Source organism: Myotis daubentonii, chromosome X (genome assembly GCF_963259705.1).
Source record: "Myotis daubentonii chromosome X, mMyoDau2.1, whole genome shotgun sequence".
Taxonomy (NCBI): Eukaryota; Metazoa; Chordata; class Mammalia; order Chiroptera; family Vespertilionidae; genus Myotis; species Myotis daubentonii.
In genome coordinates this window covers 124,185,560-124,203,604 of record NC_081861.1, presented here as the reverse complement: position 1 = coordinate 124,203,604, position 18,045 = coordinate 124,185,560, and the positions used below count along the sequence as shown (strand labels likewise).

The 18,045-nt window shown below is 40.5% G+C and overlaps 1 protein-coding gene across 2 annotated transcripts in view; it reads left to right on the top strand.

The window, feature by feature from the left end:
• The window catches only part of PDK3 (pyruvate dehydrogenase kinase 3), a 72,893-nt gene extending 56,788 nt beyond the window's left edge, over positions 1-16,105 (top strand). The window contains exons 8-12 of one of the 2 annotated variants that reach the window (XM_059678573.1): positions 339-440; positions 851-961; positions 4,449-4,562; positions 5,840-5,971; positions 8,993-16,105. In XM_059678573.1, the coding sequence (XP_059534556.1) occupies positions 339-440; positions 851-961; positions 4,449-4,562; positions 5,840-5,971; positions 8,993-9,010 (477 nt within the window). In that variant the 3' untranslated portion in view covers positions 9,011-16,105. Of the gene's footprint in view, positions 1-338; positions 441-850; positions 962-4,448; positions 4,563-5,839; positions 5,980-8,992 lie in introns of both variants that reach the window. The other variant, XM_059678572.1, reaches the window with a different exon arrangement.
• The last annotated feature ends 1,940 nt before the right edge of the window (positions 16,106-18,045 follow it).

Below are 18,045 nucleotides of genomic sequence, written 5' to 3'. Positions count from 1 at the left end.
TGTTTCTCTCTGTTTCTTCTCCCTTCCACTCTCTCTAAATATCAATGGAAAAATACCCTCAGGTGAGGATTAACAAAAAAAAGGGCGGGGGGAAGAATTGATGTGTAGTATGGTAGATGGGACTTAAACTAGATGAAAAACAAAGCACCAGGGAGTGTTTCCATGATCTGAACCCACATTGAGCTAAGTTCTTTAGAGGGGAAAAAATGTCATATAAATGCAACCAATATCCACTCCCCTCCCACACACAAAAAACAGTGCATAAGTAAGCTCATGTGAGTTTCTTTTTTAAAATTGTGGTTTGTGAGGGTTGTAAAGAAAAGGGCTTATTATTTCAGAACTCAATGAGAGCAACAGTTGAACTCTATGAAGACAGAAAAGAGGCCTACCCAGCGGTTAAAACCCTTGTCACTCTGGGTAAAGAAGACTTGTCCATTAAGGTAACTGCTTTGTTTGTACATACACTTTAATTGTCAGTTCATGTCATAGTATCTAGACATTGTGGAATCAGAGGGAAGGGAAGAAGACTGACATTTGCTGAATGTCGGTATTCGTCAAGCTCTATGTTAGATCTTTGACTTAAGTTACCTCGTTTAAACTTTATTAGCAGCCTGTGTTTCAGGGAGCTAAACAGGGTCTCAAACCCAAGCCCGTGGGATCCCATGACACTTTCCTACCTCCTTTGTTTTACACTGTTCATATTTCATTGGGGGCTCAAAGCCCTTGAACACTTGAGAGTAACCTCATATGGGCTTTATTTAATAAACTTGTCTCCTATTAAGTCTGGAATGACTCCTCCTCCCCCCTCCCTTTACCACCACCTCCCCCTCTTCTTTCTCCTCCATTACAGATCAGCGACCTAGGTGGTGGCGTCCCCCTTCGAAAAATAGATCGTCTTTTTAACTACATGTATTCCACTGCTCCTAGACCGAGCCTGGAGCCTTCAAGAGCTGCCCCTCTGGTAAGCATCTTAAACTGCTGCTTAAGGAAAGACCGTTAACATGGGCAGGGACTCCCCACGGCTGGGCATAAGCCTCATTGAATTGGAATGCTCCCTGTGTGGGCCTGGCTTGGAGGAGGGAGAATTTTATGCCACTGCTGCTTTCTTTGTGAAGCCTTTGGACTGAGATTTCTTCTCTGATTTGTCTGAGACACACTCAGAGCTCCATGCCTTACTCCCAAATACAGAGAAAAGGCATTTCTTGTGGTTACAGGTGCTCCAGGAGCACCATTTACTACCTGGAGCTACCCCTGGAGGGGATGGAAGTCCAATTGCGGGTGAGCAAAGGAACAGTGCAGCATGCGTGGCTGTAGTGTGGTCCTGGCACTTTTGTGTGCATAGAGGCCAAATCACTCTGGGACCTTGAACTTCCCCACCAAATTTGTTTATATAATTAAAATGTCAAAATTAGGAACACTACATTTTTTATATTAAGTAGCACAAGCAGGAAACATATAGGTGGCGTATGCATTTTCAGAGCCTTTTCTGTCTCACTCTGGAAATAACCTTCAGCCCTATTAAGGCAGTGAGAACAGTCTGGTTACCATGGCAGCATTGAGATCCTGGTAGGGCCACACTTTCTTCCCCTGCTGAGTGTTTCTAATTGACAAACAACAATTGAACCCTTTGTCATTAAACACAGCAACATCTATCAGTCTGCAAAATGGTTCAGGGTATAAATTAAGCTTCATTTTCAAGTTCTACCTGACTGGTAAGCACGTAAGATTATATTTTATTTGCATGAATAAAATCTTACATTTTGCATTGTTTATTCAAGACAGAGTTTATTAACTCAGCATGTTGAAAACAGAGAGGGAGTCACTTACATTGGATTCAAGAAAATTCATGAAAAACCAATTTTGAAAGGCATTGCCTTGACCAGGCTCCTGGTACCTACTTAAATAAATGTCAAAAGGTGGAGGTGCAGGGTGGGGGTGGGGTGGGGGTAGAAACACCCACTACGAGCAAATCTAGAGCCTTCCCCAGTTATTTAAAAGGAACTTGAGTTGTCTATTCCAGGTCTCAAAATACCATCCTGGGGATAGCTGTTATGTCCTAGTTATTTGTTAATGAAACTGAACACCTGAAGCAAGAGACCTTAAAAAATGCGCGTGCACCATCCCATTTTGTAGATGAGAGAATAAGCTTAGTACCTCGCCCAAGGTCATTGAGCTCATCACAGCACTGGCTCTGTCTGTGTTCTTTCCAGTGTACCTACCACTTGGCCTCTCCTTGTGAAGAAATGCTTCCACTAACATCCCTCCCAGTTAGTAAACAGTCCTCAGCTTTAAAGTGTAGCCCTGGCCGATGTGGCTTAGTTGGGCAGGCACCAAAAGGTTGCTGGTTCAATTCTCCGTCAGGGCACATGCCTGGGCTGCAGGCTTGATCCCCGGGAAGGGGCATGCAGGAGGCAGCCGATTGACTGTCTCTCTCTTTCTCTCTCTCCTTCTCCCTCCTTCCCTCTCCTTTCCTCTCTCTCTCTAAAAATCAATAAAAATATTAAAACAAATAAAGTGGGCATGCAGATGTGTACTACTAGAGAACCTAGTGTCCTCACCCAACACGTTACTGTGTTCCAGCTCTGTGCTGTGACACATGCATTTGTTTTTCAGAAATGCCCTCCGAGCCAGCTCCTATTGACCTTTTGACACCCTGGAAAAGCTTCCCTGCACCTCACCAAATCTGAATTACAGGCCCCTCCTCTTGTTCCGCAGGACTCTGGGCTTGCCTGCCTCCTCACATCAGGCCTGTGTTGGCCCTAGGCATTGTCGGCTGGTCCCTGGCACACCTGAGAGTAGGGTCTGGGCTTTGCTGGAATGGATGAAGCTGTTTTCCTGGCCTCTTGCTGGCGTACACTGGCTTCTTGACTGTGGTGATCTCAGTAACCATTGTGGCTGTTTTGTCTTCACTACTGGCCACACTCTGTCAGTCTTAATGCCCTTAAAAGACGGGGTACACGCCTCTGTCATATCCAGCCCTTTGAGTTAGGCCCTCCCCTGAGGAAAAAATCTAGGGAAGATGGTAGAAATCCATGTAACAGTAGAATTGCTCTTCTGTAGTAGCCATAATAGCAATTTCCATGCGTTTAGTTTTATTATGTCTGACGAGTTTTGTTTTTTTTATTACTACATTTTCCGATGAGAAGACATTCTCACAGAGGTGCAGTAAATTGCTCAGAGTTGCCTGGCTGGTGTGGTTCAGTGGTTGAGCATCAAACTATGAACCAGGAGGTCATGGTTCAATTCCCGGCCAAGGCACATGCCTGGGTTGCGGGCTCAATCCCCAGTAGGGGGCGTGCAGGAGGCAGCTGAGCAATGATTCTCTCTCATCACTGATGTTTCTCTCTCTCTCTTCCTCTCCCCTTTTCTCTGAAATCAATAAAAATATATTGGGAGCCCCAGCTGGTTTGGATCAGTGGATAGAGCGTCGGCCTGCGGACTGAAGGGTCCCAGGTTTGATTCCGGCCAAGGGCATGTACCTTGGTTGCGGGCACATCCCCAGTAGGGGGTGTGCAGGAGGCAGCTGATTAATGCTTCTCTCTCATTGATGTTTCTGACTCTCTATCCCTCTCCCTTCCTCTCTGTAAAAAATCAATAAAATATATTTAAAAAAATAGAATGATAGAAATTAAAATATATATATATATTGGGAAAAAATTGCTCAGAGTTGCACAAAAAGCAAGTTTCAATTTAAGTGTATCTGAGCCTAAAGCCCATGCAACTGCCTAAAGCCCATTCACTGACCCCACCAACTCCTTTGTTAACCTTAGCAATGGATTTAATCAGAGGGACTGAAGCTTTCCCTCTACCCCAGCTTCAGTCTCGGTTGTTTTTATTGTTGTTAATACCTAAGGCCTTCCCCCCCCCCCCCAACAACCTATTACTGACAGTCAGAGTTCTACGATATAGAGATATAGGTGGGTACTGGAATTCTTGTCTTTAAAAATACTAGTATATGCACTACCATATATCCAAATCTTGTAGTATTCCTATAACCTCAGGAAGTAGTCACTCAGGAAATTTTCTTTTCAATGTGTTAGCCTTGGTGCTGGTAGATTTGCACTGCTGTGCTATTCAATTTATTTCTTTGCTTCAGAGGGCAAGGGAATCTGATAATGAAACTTTGAAATGATGTGGTTTCGTTTTGTTGCCAGTTCAAATCCCACTCGATTGGGATTTGCTTTAAAAATGTGCTTTCAAGTGCTAAGAAAGCACTAGTCAAAAATTGCAGTATTCCTATTATTTTCTAAACCTACGAGAAGTGCTTTTGTAGAGTGAAAATAGTTTGTTTGCCATAGGCAAGCATATACAGCATTGTAGAGGTTGAATCAATTGGTTTTTTTTCTTTAAGTCTGAATCAAGAATTTATTTTAATCTTGAATGATCCTCATACTAAACGTGATGGTGTGTGTGCCTGTCTCACGGAATTCATTTTCTTTCCCCTGTAGGCTGGATTTGGTTATGGCTTGCCAATTTCTCGTCTGTATGCTAGATATTTCCAAGGAGATCTAAAACTGTATTCTATGGAAGGAGTGGGTACGGATGCTGTAATTTATTTGAAGGTAATGCATTTTTTTCCTGTTAGTATGAAGGCATCTACGCTTTAAAACTGTAAGTTCTAATAACTACTAGATAATAGACCATAGCATCTATTATCTTTTATATTCAGCCTCAGATTTACTTAAGTTTTATGTGAAAACCATGTTATGCCTCACCCTTGACTGTACAGTCAGATATAGCAAAATATGAAATATGGAGCTATAAAGAGTAAAATGATTGACTTTTAAAACCTTAATTCAAAGTTGTGATTTTCAAAAGATTGCATATCCATTGAAAGGATTCATCTAGCAGGAGACAGATTATCATAAACTGGAATCTTTTAGTCTGTTGCTTTAAAAACTTGCTGGCTTTCCCAAAGCCACAATAACTCAGTTATCATAATATATTCATTTAAAAAGGCTGATCTAATAACAGAGTTCTCTGTGACACAGATTTTCTTATTCATTGATACTGTTATACTTTTCTTGACTTCTAAACTCTAGAATATTTGAAGTATTTTTTGAATAGGTTATATAAGTACATATTACAGAATTTTAATTCTACAAAAGGGAGAACTAAGTCTCTCCCACCACCGGCCCAAAATCACCCTATTCTGTTCCCAGCGGTAACCAAAGGTACCAGTTTCTTGTGGATCCTTCTAGAAAAATTTAATTTTTTTTCACACAAATGATTATTTCAGCACTTTGCTGTATATTTTTTTACTTTCAGTATGTATTGGAGATCTTTTCCTATCAGTTCATATAGAACTGGCTCCTTTTTAATGGCCACATAGTGTGCTATATGTTATAAAATATAACATACATGTAATGTATTATACCGTAACTTCACTAGTCTTTGGAGTGTTTATCTTAGATGCCAGTGCATTTGAATGTGTGATATTTGATAACACTTTATGGCTTTATGTTTGTAAATCTAGTATATATGGAATTTTATTTCTTTCTGAGCCCTTTGGGAGAATGGTTGCCCAGTGAACAGTAGTGCTTGGCCTAAGACCGTATAGTCCAAAGTATCTCAAAGCAGTATTAACTGGATTCAAATGCTTTTTGTTGTGGTCATGTGTACGTCAGTACTAGCTTTGAATGAGTGAATATTTTTATTCCTTTAAAAAAGCTTTCATTTCATCCTCCCAGTCTAAGTAATCTACTAAAATAGTATAGTTTTAATATAATTCAAAAAATATACATTAAGGTTTCTAATGTTTTAAATATAAAATTTGAATTCGTATTTCATGTGAGACAAATGGCACTGTGGCCCTTCGGTGTATATTTTTTTCCATTAGGCTCTTTCAAGTGAATCATTCGAGAGGCTTCCAGTATTCAATAAGTCAGCATGGCGTCATTACAAGACCACACCTGAAGCGGATGATTGGAGCAATCCCAGCAGAGAGCCCAGAGACGCTTCTAAATACAAGGCACAACAGTAATAAATTACTTCGCTTTCTATCCTAGAATATCTGATTTTCCCTACAGTGTGCCAGCCTGTCAATTGATACTTTCAGCCAACTCTTCTTTGTGGTTTTATCACTGGGAAAGCAAAGTGAGCCCTGGCCAGTGTGGCTCTGTTGGGCGTTGTCCCATGCACCAAGAGGTCCCTGGTTCCATTCCCAGAATACATTCCCTGCTTTCTAGCTCGATCTCCACTAGGGGGCGTTCAGGAGGCAGCGGATCAATGTTTCCCACTTCAATGTTTTTCTCTCTCCCTTTCCCTTTCTGTCTCTAAAATCAATAAAAACATATTTGGGGGGCGGGGAAGCAAAGCAAAGTTATCCTTAAAAAATATTGAAGCAGCTTTCTCACCCCAGACTGGAAAGAGGACAAGAATTGGGTAACCAGAATAGCCATTCAAATAGAGGCCTTGTTGTCCCAGGAGTCCTTGCACTGTGGAGATCTTAACAGCAGTGAGCGGAGTTTATCATGCCATGAATAATATTTGAAAAGTAATTGAGTTGGCAGTTTATCATCATCCACAGGGCTTGACAGAAAAAAAAAGCTAGAGAAATACTGTGGGTTCAAACTGAAAAAAAACCAAGAAGTTAAAATTATCAATCAAGATAAATAAAATGCAGTATATCTACACAATGGAATATTATTAGTCACCCTTTAAAATGAATGAGGTTCTGGCACATGCTACAATATGGATGAACCTGAAATCATTACACTAAGTACAATAAGCCAGACCCAAAAGGACAAATACCATATCATTCCACTTATATGAGGTACCTAGTATAGTCAGATTCATAGATATGAAAATTAGGATGGTGGTTGCCAAGGGCAGGGGGAATAGGGAGCTATTGCTTAATGGGGAGAGAGCTTCAGTTGGGGAAGATGAGAAAGTTCTAGAGGTCAGTTGCACAACAATGTGAATGCACTTAACACTACTGAACTGGACATTTAAGAATGACCGATCATATTGAGATTTTTTATGCAAATTTAACATTGCAATTTTCCTCCCTATCTATGATAATAAAAGTGTAATATGCTAATTAGACCAGACTTACTTCCAGACAAAGCTGGGCCTGTGAGGGAAGCCTGGGTCCTGGGTGCCAGAGGGAAGCCGGTGCTGGCAGCCAGGGGAAGGAAAGCCTACGCTTGCACGAACTTCGTGCACTGGGCCTCTAGTTATATTTTAATTGCATATATCTCTTCTTACCCTGAAAACCTTGTCTTAACATAATGCAGCAGAAAGCTATTTGTCTGCAAATATAGTTTATATAGCTTTGTCATTTTGTACCATTATCATAGCATTGGTCTTTTTTTTTTAAAAAAAAAATGTATTTTATTGATTTTTCACAGAAAGGAAAGGAGAGGGATAGAGAGTTAGAAACATCGATGAGAGAGAAACATCGATCAGCTGCCTCCTGCACACCTCCTACTGGGGATGTGCCTGCAACCAAGGTACATACCCTTGGCCGGAATCAAACTGGGACCTTTCAGTCCACAGACCGACGCTCTATCCACTGAGCCAAACAGGTTAGGGCAGCATTGGTCTTTTTGGTGAAGGATATAAAGGGGATCTACACTGATGTATTTTTTTTTTCCTATGGAGTCTTGTGATGGACCTCTGAGCAATATTGTGGGACTGGTCACTTACCTCAAATGATAAAATTTAGAGGAGTTTGGTTTGTGCAAGTGAGTGCAAGCACATAGGTGGTTATGCCTATGTATACACACACATACATACACACCACCACCACCATCACCACCACTACTGGCCAAGATTAAGCTACATCACCTTAATACACCTGGATCAATTTCCTTTGATTCCCTTCTCAGTCTGTATGTAAGTCAGGTAGTGTGTTGGGCATCAGTGTGACCAATTAATTCAAACTATTGCTCTGATGGGGGAGTTGTTGAGTAGTATAGAAGCAGTCTTTTAAAATAACATCCATTTGAATTGTAAAGAGATGGCTTTAGTTGACTATTGTTTTAAAGGCAGTTTTAAAGCTAAACAGTTTAGAGGTTGTATACTAATTCAGATGTGCTTAATTAGCCCTGGCTGGTTTGGCTCAGTGGATAGAGCATCGGTGTGCAGGAGGCAGCTGATTGATGTTTCTCTCTCATCGATGTTTCTGACTCTCTATCCCTCTCCCTTCCTCTCTGTAAAAAATCAATAAAATATATTTTTTAAAAAGATGTGCTTAATTAGTATACAACACTGTTCAGCAATATAATTTCTAATATAGTGTTAGACAAACGTATTTTAGCAAAAGACAATTTTTAAAATGCTAAAATGGTTAGCCTGATAATTTAAACTGTTAAATCATACAAGTAGGATAATCTTGGGGAAGTATTCACTAGGTGAATGAGAAATTCTAAGAAAACTTATTCTCTAACCAGGCTTTTAACAGTCTTATTGATATAATTTATATACCATAAAATTCACCCTTTTAAAGCATACAATTCGGTGGTATTTAGTATATTCAGAGTTGTGTGGCCCTCACCACTCCCTGATTTTAGAAAATTTTCATCTCCCCCAAAAGAAACCCTGTACTTGCTAGCAGTCATTCCTCATTTCTACTCAGGTTTTTAACTGAGAGTAAAGTATATATAGGTAATTAAATGGTAATTCTTTTTTCTGTAGTAACAATAGAGAATAATTCTGAGATAAGGCAAATATTTTTTTTAAATATATTTTATTGATTTTTTACAGATGGGAAGGGAGAGAGATAGAGAGTTAGAAACATCGATCAGCTGCCTCCTGCACACCCCCCACTGGAGATGTGCCCGCAACCAAGGTACATGCCCTTGACCGGAATCGAACCTGGGACCTTTCAGTCCGCAGGCTTATGCTCTATCCACTGAGCCAAACCGGTTTCGGCAAGGCAAATATTTTTTAATTATCACTCTAATTAAACACTGAGTAAGTCTTGGTTAAAATAGAGAAGGTTATACTCATAAACTCACTATGGATTTTCCCGTTATTTTCTTTGTAGAGACAAGATCAAGACTAATAGAACTTTCTAGAGAACTGAATGCTCTGGTCCTCTCTGTGAAGAAAGATCATCTTCCGCAAGTCAACCTCTGAGCTCCTTTCCTCTACCAACTCTGAGTGTGACACCATAGTTACTCCAGTACTGGACCTTTCCCAGAGAAACTTCCATGTAGCTACTTCAGATCTTCCAACTAGCGTAGTAAATTGAGTACCTTTATAGTATGTTGTGATTTGGTTGGTGCCTGTCATAAGAGAGCACAGAGCCTCGTGAGCGCTCTCGTGTCCTCATACCTCTCTCCTCATTATCATAGAGTCAAATGTCTACAGTGTCCCCAGGCTTCTAAGCTCCCTCCTCATCCCAGATACAGATCTCTACTGTTGTACTTTGTGACCAAATACCATGTTTGTCCCAAACCACTGACTAAGGCCTGGGGAATTGAAGACATTAGCTGAGCGATAATTCAATCCCAGGGCCCTTCTCACATGCATCACTCCTCGCTCTCTGATGGAGAGTTTTGCCTTCTGCCATCTGATCGTATTCTCATTGTGAGGTGTGTGTATTCCACGTTTAGTCTTTGATGCATTTGTTTTATTTTAAAATCCACGTATATGCTTCTATTATGTCCATTAAGCCGTTCCAAAAGTTGTCTTGGAATTTTTCACTTAACTGCTTGGCTTCAAAGATCTTAAGTGAAAAACTACCTTCTGGTCACTGTCAAGTTTGTAAAGAGTGGGAAGTAGAGCTTTTATGCTTATGTAAACTTTCTACTAACCTAATACTGTACCTTTGTCATATGATACTGCTTTGTAGTTTCCTAAGGAATTGAAGTCCTTGTGTGATGTACTTCACTAATTGTAAAATAGACTAAGGGTAAAGTTCTTTCTATTTTATTTTGGAAAATGCCCTACATCTTCATCATTTTCATTTTCATGAATTTTAGCCAGTTTTAGAATTGCCGATCTGATTTTCACAATCGTTTGCTTTTGGCTGAGAGTTGGAATTGGCAGAGGACTTAGGTGAGGGAAAAGGAGCCGTTATTATTGCCCCATAGAAATGGAAGCTATCGGAGAGTCCGGATTACAACCTGCCCCTTACATAGCTTCACGGGGTGTGTTTCTTTCATTTCATTATGCGCTAGTTCCCTTCATCTTTAGAAAGAACTCGCTCATGTCTTCCATCCTCAGAGGATCTCATCAGAGACGTCATAATCAGTTAGGTAGAAGAAAGGCCACTGTACATCCAAGACAGGAATGACAAGATGGTCTTTATGGAGGCTGAGTCAGTGTCTTGGGATAGGGCTTTTCCACCGGATTATTTCCTTGTGTAAAAAAATGTAGAAATAGTGGTTCTTTGCATTTAAAAGCCCTGGCTTCCTTATACATGTTAGCTAGTATATGAGTATCTTCCTAGGCCACTATTTCTAACATACTCCTGCCTTGTTCTGTTTCACTGTGCTTGAGGCATGCCCTTTGATTGTGATGCCCTTACAGCAAGATCCGTGTAAAGGTTGAAGATGGGAGATAGGGTATGGGAAATCCTCTCACATTCCTCCCTTTACCGATCTTTTCCAAAAGAAAAGATTTTTTCTAATGTTTTAGTGGCTTCATTTGTAGTCCTTCATTAATATGCTTTCTAGTTGACTCATATCCATCTGACCCAAGTACAATCTTGCCTCCTATTTGTTTTCTGCATTAAGAATTTAACTTTGCTCCCAATGTAACCATGAGCAGAGTTTCAGGAACATTTGGCATTCTCACAGTTTAGTGACCCAATATTCATTTATTGTTTTTGTTGGCTATGCATGATTCTTTGAACTTCCGTGCATCCCGTTGGCTGTTTGATGGGTTTGTTTCTGAGCAAATGGTCAGCTGTCTATCTATAAGTTGTAATATAAATAGGCATTGACCCCTTTCCTGCGAAATTCATTTAGTTTCCTCAATTCTATTGTTTGGATTTCATTGACTTGATTTTATTTTAAGTATTTAGAGACTGTCTACTATTTGGAACAGTGCCAGGCACATAGTAGGTGCTTAATAAATATTAGTGGAATGAAGGAATGCAAATTGAGAGACATTAACCTTGTGTGGAGGGCAACATCTTTAAATTCTTAAGCTAGCTTTTGTTTCCAAATTAAAAATCGTTCCATTCAAGAGCTGTGGAGGTACTGAATTTCCTATTCATAGTGCTAAGCAGTGACCTTGAAATGTAGAGAAATGAAAGAAAAGAAGTAGGGATGGATCCACAGAAGGTTTCTGATCCTTTTTTTGTCTTTAAATATTCATTTTGACTCCTTAATACAGTGGGTTATTTCCATCCAACCGAATGGCATGGTTTTATGGCCTTGCTTGTAGATTCCAAAGAACTTTCACTCACATAGAGCATCCCTTGATCCTTACTGTGCCATGAGGTGGACCATGCAGGCATTATCTCTGTTTTTCATGAGTCCCAAAACAGTGCAGTGTTTGCCAAGTGGCGTGGTAAGTGAATGGAAAAAACCAAAGAGAGTAATGGGTCTCCTTATTCCTAGACCTATACACTCAACAATGCACCAGGTAGTTAGTATTATCCTTTTTTGAGTGTGTGGAGAAGATAGAAACCAGTTTTTCTATAGTGCAAGAGAATTCCATTCAGTTTTCATTTTGGCATGGTTAGTTAGAGGAGCCAATCGAATAGATTTGGCAACTTTCACCGAGGAAGACAGGCAACTTAAAGTGCAAGGCAGTCAGTAATTGCTAGAGTTCTTTAGATTTAATTTTATGTTTGAATGAACTCAGTGCTCTCTGCCAGCCATTCACACAAAGACTCCTCATTTGAGAGTTGATGGTTTTATCTTTTGGAGGACTGGTTGCAGCTTTATTTAGATTTTCTTGCTTATTTACTAATGTTACAGTTCCTTATGTTTAGTAACTTGGCTGCCTCTCAGGTTCTTGGGTCACATCCTTTGTCCCTCCATTCTTTGGGCACCTCACTTTATTGTCTTCTAGTGTCTGCTGGTACTGAGCCAAGTCTAGATCTTTCATCCCCTTTGCTAGATGACCTGCTTGATTGTCTGCGGTACTTGTGATTTCTTGTTTATTCTTGAATTCAGTAACTTCATTTGAGTATGTCTCAGAGTTGACAGTCATCTGTTGGCTTTTTCTGGTTCTCAATGAGCATTAGATACTGACATTTGGGCCTAACAGTATTTCTTTTTTAAAAAAAAAATTTATTTACTTTAGAGAGGAAGAGAGAAGGAGAGAGTTAGAAACATCAGTGATGAGAGAATAATTGATTGGCTGCCTCCTGCACGCCCCCTACTGGGGAGTGAGCCTGCAACTCGGGCATGTGCCTTGACCAAGAATCGAACCTTGACCTCCTGTTCATGGGTTGACGCTCAACAATTGAGCCACACCAGCCGGGTTTGACTATTTCTCACTGGTTTATTTGTTCTCTTCAAGTTTGTACCAGCATTGGCTCTCTGTTAACTGTCTTTCACATTTACCTTTCATTCCATCACTGTCGTCTCCTTGTCTTTTTTCCTGCGGTGGGATTTCTTTCTCGTCTCCCAACCTTCCATCTCACTGACTCCGTTTTCTGTAGTGTTAATCCTAGGTCTTGATGCTTGCAATGTGGCTTTCACTTCTGCCCCCAAGTTTATTTTTTTCTCTGTTTCTTTCCTTAGCCCTACCAGCTTTTTTCTCTCATCATGTTGTCCTCTTTGGCTCCTTATTCTGTTACTTTGGAGGCTGAGCTCTGTTGTCTACATTGTTGGGGTTTCTGAAATCATTCTCTTTCCACAGTATGTTTATCTGTCTTTTGTTTCATTCATTCCTTTTCTTCTGTGTTGCTTTGCTCCGTTATTGTGGCACAAGTATGACGGCCTTTTCTGCTTATTATTCTTCATTGCATGGGACCAGTTCTGTCTGCCCAAGAAGAGTATGGAGAAATCCTCCTTGACTCCTTTCTCAAGTAAGAAGAGTTTGAATGATCACCTTAGCACTTGAACTGTAAGGCCAGATCTTGATGGTCTCTAATGATGAGGCTGTTGTTTTGCTTTTCGTTCTGCTCTCTGGATATGGGGGAACAGGGGATGCATCAAAGCCCCCTTGGGCCATGTTGTCTGTGAGTGCCTTTCGTGGACACTGTGAGATCCTCTGCCCAGGAGTAGCCATGTCCCACTGAAGAAGAGGGATTCCCCTTGGCTTCCCCCATTTCTGCTAGATGTCGCACTAGCAGGAGTGCAGTGGGTTCGTACTTAGGCTCTGCTGGAGTCTACGTACAGCAGGTCCTCGAATAACATCATTTCATTATAACATTAGTGAGGTGCCATAGGAACTTAGCTCTTGTTGATATCAGTTAGCCTATGGGAAAATTGCTTTTGTTTCACATCGTTTCACGTCAAGCCAAAGACCCTATCAATGACGTTCAGTGAGGACTTAGTGTAGTCAGCATTTGTGGCTCCTGAGTTAGTTTCTCTCCACTGCACACAAATGGTGCATCTGAGATCAACCTCCCCTCTTAGGTTTGCTTTTGGAAGTGCACCCATACAGTATGCATTCAGCTTCTCCTGCCTGCCGCCAGTCCTTGTTTCTCCAAGTTCAGAAGAAATGATTGGTAGAGAGTCCTTTGGAATGCTCTCAGGAACAGCCCAGCAACTGTGGCTTTCTTGACAAATTAAAGAACCTTCCTTTGATGAGTCCCCAGCTTCATTGGATCTGTCAGACACTCCCCTCGAGTCTTTGGTATGTGGTGGTAGCTTTTATTAGTTTCATTATAGGCAGCTTTTTCAGTTTTTGGTTGAGTGTATTGAAAGGGCAGGGGCACTTAGATAAACATGCATTTATTCTGCCATCTTTCCCAGTGGTCTGGGTGCTTAAACATTAACTTTGAAGAGAATGCCCTTCATAACCATAATCTATGTTAGTAAACAGAAGGACCCAATATCGCTAGCAGGAGGAAGCTTTAATAACTTGATCAATATGGGATTTTTGTTTATTGTTCTTAGTGGGAAGATAACTTTTAACTCAAATTCCTGTTTGAATGATTAGAGATAGCAGTGCCTTCTGGTTTGAAAGTAAGGGACATGTGACATTTTAATGAATGCAAGATGTTATCAGCCATTGACAATTATTTATTAGTTAGTTAAATATGATAGAATATTTCAAGCAAGCGTATAATCAGAGTTACCAAGATAAGTATAAACTATTTCTTACTAACAGTTCACTACTTGAGCTGCCCCACTGAGGGTAGTTACCCTTGTGAGAGCTTTACTGTGGTACAGGTTTTCTTACCTGTCTTTTCAATCAACCCATTTTATAATTTGGTTCATTAAGAAATAGAAAAGTTAAAGGCCTCATCAGGATTATTTCTGTGATTCGTGCATGAGCGTTTAGATGGTTTGTATATCTGGGGCCTACTGCAGGAGCACACAAGGTAATGTTTCAAAAGAGCACTGGCAGGTGGATCATGGCGTGGGGTTATGTGGCCTGTTTGTGGGACCTCCTTTCCTTGTGGCCAGCGTGTTATACTCGGCTGACTGTTTTCACCTTCAGGGCTGAGCATAATGACCAAAGAATGTGAATGACAGCCTGGCTGCCTTTAGTTGGGGACTAATCAAACTCCACTCTATGCAGTGCCTTCCCCTAAGGTCAGAGCAGTTGCCCTGGTTCTGTCCTTGTGTGAAATGGAGACTTCAAAACATGCCCACATGTAAGGGACAAAGGAAGTTAAAGTGGTAGTCAGAGGAGTGATGTCAAGGAAAGTCATGTTCATTCCTCTATTTAAATAATAGTGAACATCTACGGTATGCTAGCAACTGCGCTAAGTGCTGGGCATGTGGCAGTGATCAAAGCAGACAGAAGTCCCTGCCTCAGGGAGCTTATGTTCTAGTAGAGGAGACAGACAAAGCCTAACACAAAGGAAGTTTCTAGTATACTTGGGAGACAAGTGCTATGGAGAAAAATAAAGGGGGTGAATGGAGGGTACCAACTCTGTAAATATTTTCATTGTAGATAGGAGTGTTCCTTAGTGATTCCTGAATTATTTCACCTTTGTATCTTTTTTAAAAATCCTCACCCGAGGATATGTTTTTTAAAATTGATTTTGAGAGAGCGAGAAAAGGAGAAAGAGAAACATCGGTGTGAGAGAAACATCAATAGGTTGCCTCCTGTACGTGTCCCGACCAGGGATTGAACCTACAATCCTATGATGTACAGGACGATGCTCCAAGCAACTGAGCCACCAGCTATGGCACCTTTGTATCTTTTTTAAAAAATATATTTTTACTGATTTCAGAGAGGGAGAGAGATAGAAACAGCTTTGGTGACTTATTAACTGGCTTAGTCCTTTGTTGGGAACAGTATTAAGCTCAGTCTGGGAACACCTTGGCTTATAAGTTTTAGGCACTCACAGCTTTTCTTTTCTTTTCTTTTCTTTTTTTTTTTTTTTTTTTTTGCTTTGCAAACTTGATCTAATCTAATAATTAATGAATAGTTAAAATTATACCTAAATATTTGAAAAAACCACATAATTTTGTTTCAACATTTTCTGGCGTAACTATAATTTTGTTTCAATTACAGTTGACACACAATATTATATTAGTTTCAGGTGTATAATCCAGTTATTGGACATTATATAACATATTAAGTGGTCACCCTGATGAATCTAGTACCCATCTGGCACCATACACAGTTATTACATTATTATTGACTATAGTATTCCCTATGCTGTACTTTACATTCCCTTGACCATTTTGTAACTACCAATTTGTACTTCTAAATCCCTTCACCTTTTCACCTAGCCCCCAACGCCCCCATCTTTTAAAATCCCAGTCCCCCAACTCTCTCCCCTCTAGCAACCACCAGTTCTCTCTCTGTGTCTATCAGTCTCTTTCAATTTTGTTAGTTTATTTTGTTCTGTAGATTAACATATAAGTTAAATCATATGGTATTTGTCTTTCTCTGACTTCACTGAGCACAATACCCTCTAGGTTCATCCATGCAAATGGTAAGATTTCATTCTTTTTTATGGCTGTGTAATATTCCATGGTATAAGTATATCACAGCTCATGTATTCACTCATCTATTGATGAGCACTTAGGTTGCTTCCATAACTTGGCTATCCTATATAATAAAAGGCTTATATGCAAGTTGTCCCCTTGGGAGTTTGACCACTTGCTATGACGTGCGTTGACCACCAGGGGGAAGTGTGGAACAAAGAAAGGCCCCAGCTGGCAGCCAGGGGAAGGAAGGCTCTGATCAGCCCTGATCGCCGCCCAGGCCTAGGGACCCTACCCGTGCACAAATTTTGTGCACTGGGCCTCTAGTTGTAAATAATGCTGCAATGAACATATGGGTGCATATAGTCTTTTGAATTAGTGTTTTGGGTTTCTTTGGATATATACCCAGAAGTGGAATTGCTGGGTCATAAAGCAGATCCATCTTTTTAATTTTTTGAGGTAACTCCATACTGTCTTCCACAGTGGCTGCATCAGTCTGCATTCCCATCAGTAGTGCATGAGGACCCGCTTTTCTCCACATCCTCTCCATCACTTGTTTGTTGATTTGTTGATGATAGCCATTCTGACAGGTGTGAGTTAATATCTCATTGTGGTTTTAACTTGTATCTCTCTGATGATTAGTGATGTTGAGCATGTTTTCATATGTCTTTTGGCCATCTGTATGTCCTCTTTGGAGAAGTGTCTATTCAGGTCCTCTGCCCCTTTTTAAATTGGATTGGTTGTGTGTGGGGGTTTTTGGTGCTTAGTATGTGTTCTTTATAAATTTGGGATATTAACCTCTTATCAGATGTATCATTGGTGAATATGTTCTATCATTTAGTAGGTTGTCTGTTTACTTTTTTGATGGTTTTTCCTTTGCTGTGCAAAAATTCTTTAGTTTAATAGAGCCCCATTTGTTTATTTTTTCTTTTGTTTCCCTTGTGTGAGGAGATATAACAAAAATATTGCTACGACAAAAGTCTGAGATTTTATTGGGTATCTTATCTTCTAGGATTGTTATGGTTTTGAGTCTTACATTTAAGTCTTTAATCCATTTTGAGTTTCTCCTTGTGTAGGGTGTAAGGAGGGTCTAGTTTCATTTATTTGCAGGTATCTGTCCAATTTTCCCAGAAATATTTATTGAATAGACTATCTTTACCCCACCATATGTTCTTGCCTCCTTTGTCAAAGATTAATTGACCATATAAGTGTTGGTTTATTTCTGGGCTCCCTATTCTGTTCCATTGACCTATACTGAATGGCCAGATTATTATGACCACCCCATCAGTACTTCATTGGGCCACCTTTTGCCTTCAATACTGTGGCGATTTTTCTTGGCATTGACTCCACGAGATGTTGAAAGGTGATGTGAGGAATCTGACACCATACCATGCCTGATGAATAGCACTGTCCAGTTCTGTGAGATTTGATGGTTGTGGAACCAGCTGCCTGATGGCTCTTTAACTTTGTCCCACAAATGCTCAATTGGATTGAGATCTGGTGATTGTGGGGGCCACCTAAGCAAGGTAAAGTCTCCCTCATGTTCTTGAAACCACTCCTAAACAATACAAGCACCGTGGCATGGCGCATTGTCTTGTTGGAAGAAGCCATCTCCATTGGGATACGCCATCAACATGATAGGATGAACCTGATCAGCAACGATACTTAGGTATGTTGTGCTATTCAGATGTTGTTCCACATGAATTAAAGGGCCCAAATCATGCCAAGAAAACATGCCCCAAACCATAACACTGCCCCCACCAGCTTGAAGGGTTGTACTCATGCATGTGAGGTGCATGCTTTCATGCTGTTTCCGCCAAATTCTCACTCTGCCATCTGCATGATGCAACTGGAAACGTGATTCATCGGACCACATGACTTTTTTCCAATGCTCGACTGTCCAATCCTTGTGTTCCTGTGCAAATTGGAGACGTTTTATCTTGGTAACTGCAGACAGTGGAGGTGTTCAAACAGGCCTTCAGCTTCCATTTACCATACAATGCAATGTACAGCTAATTTTCCTACAAGCGTCAGGTGGTCATAATAAACTGGCCACTCAGTGTGTGTGTGTGTGTGT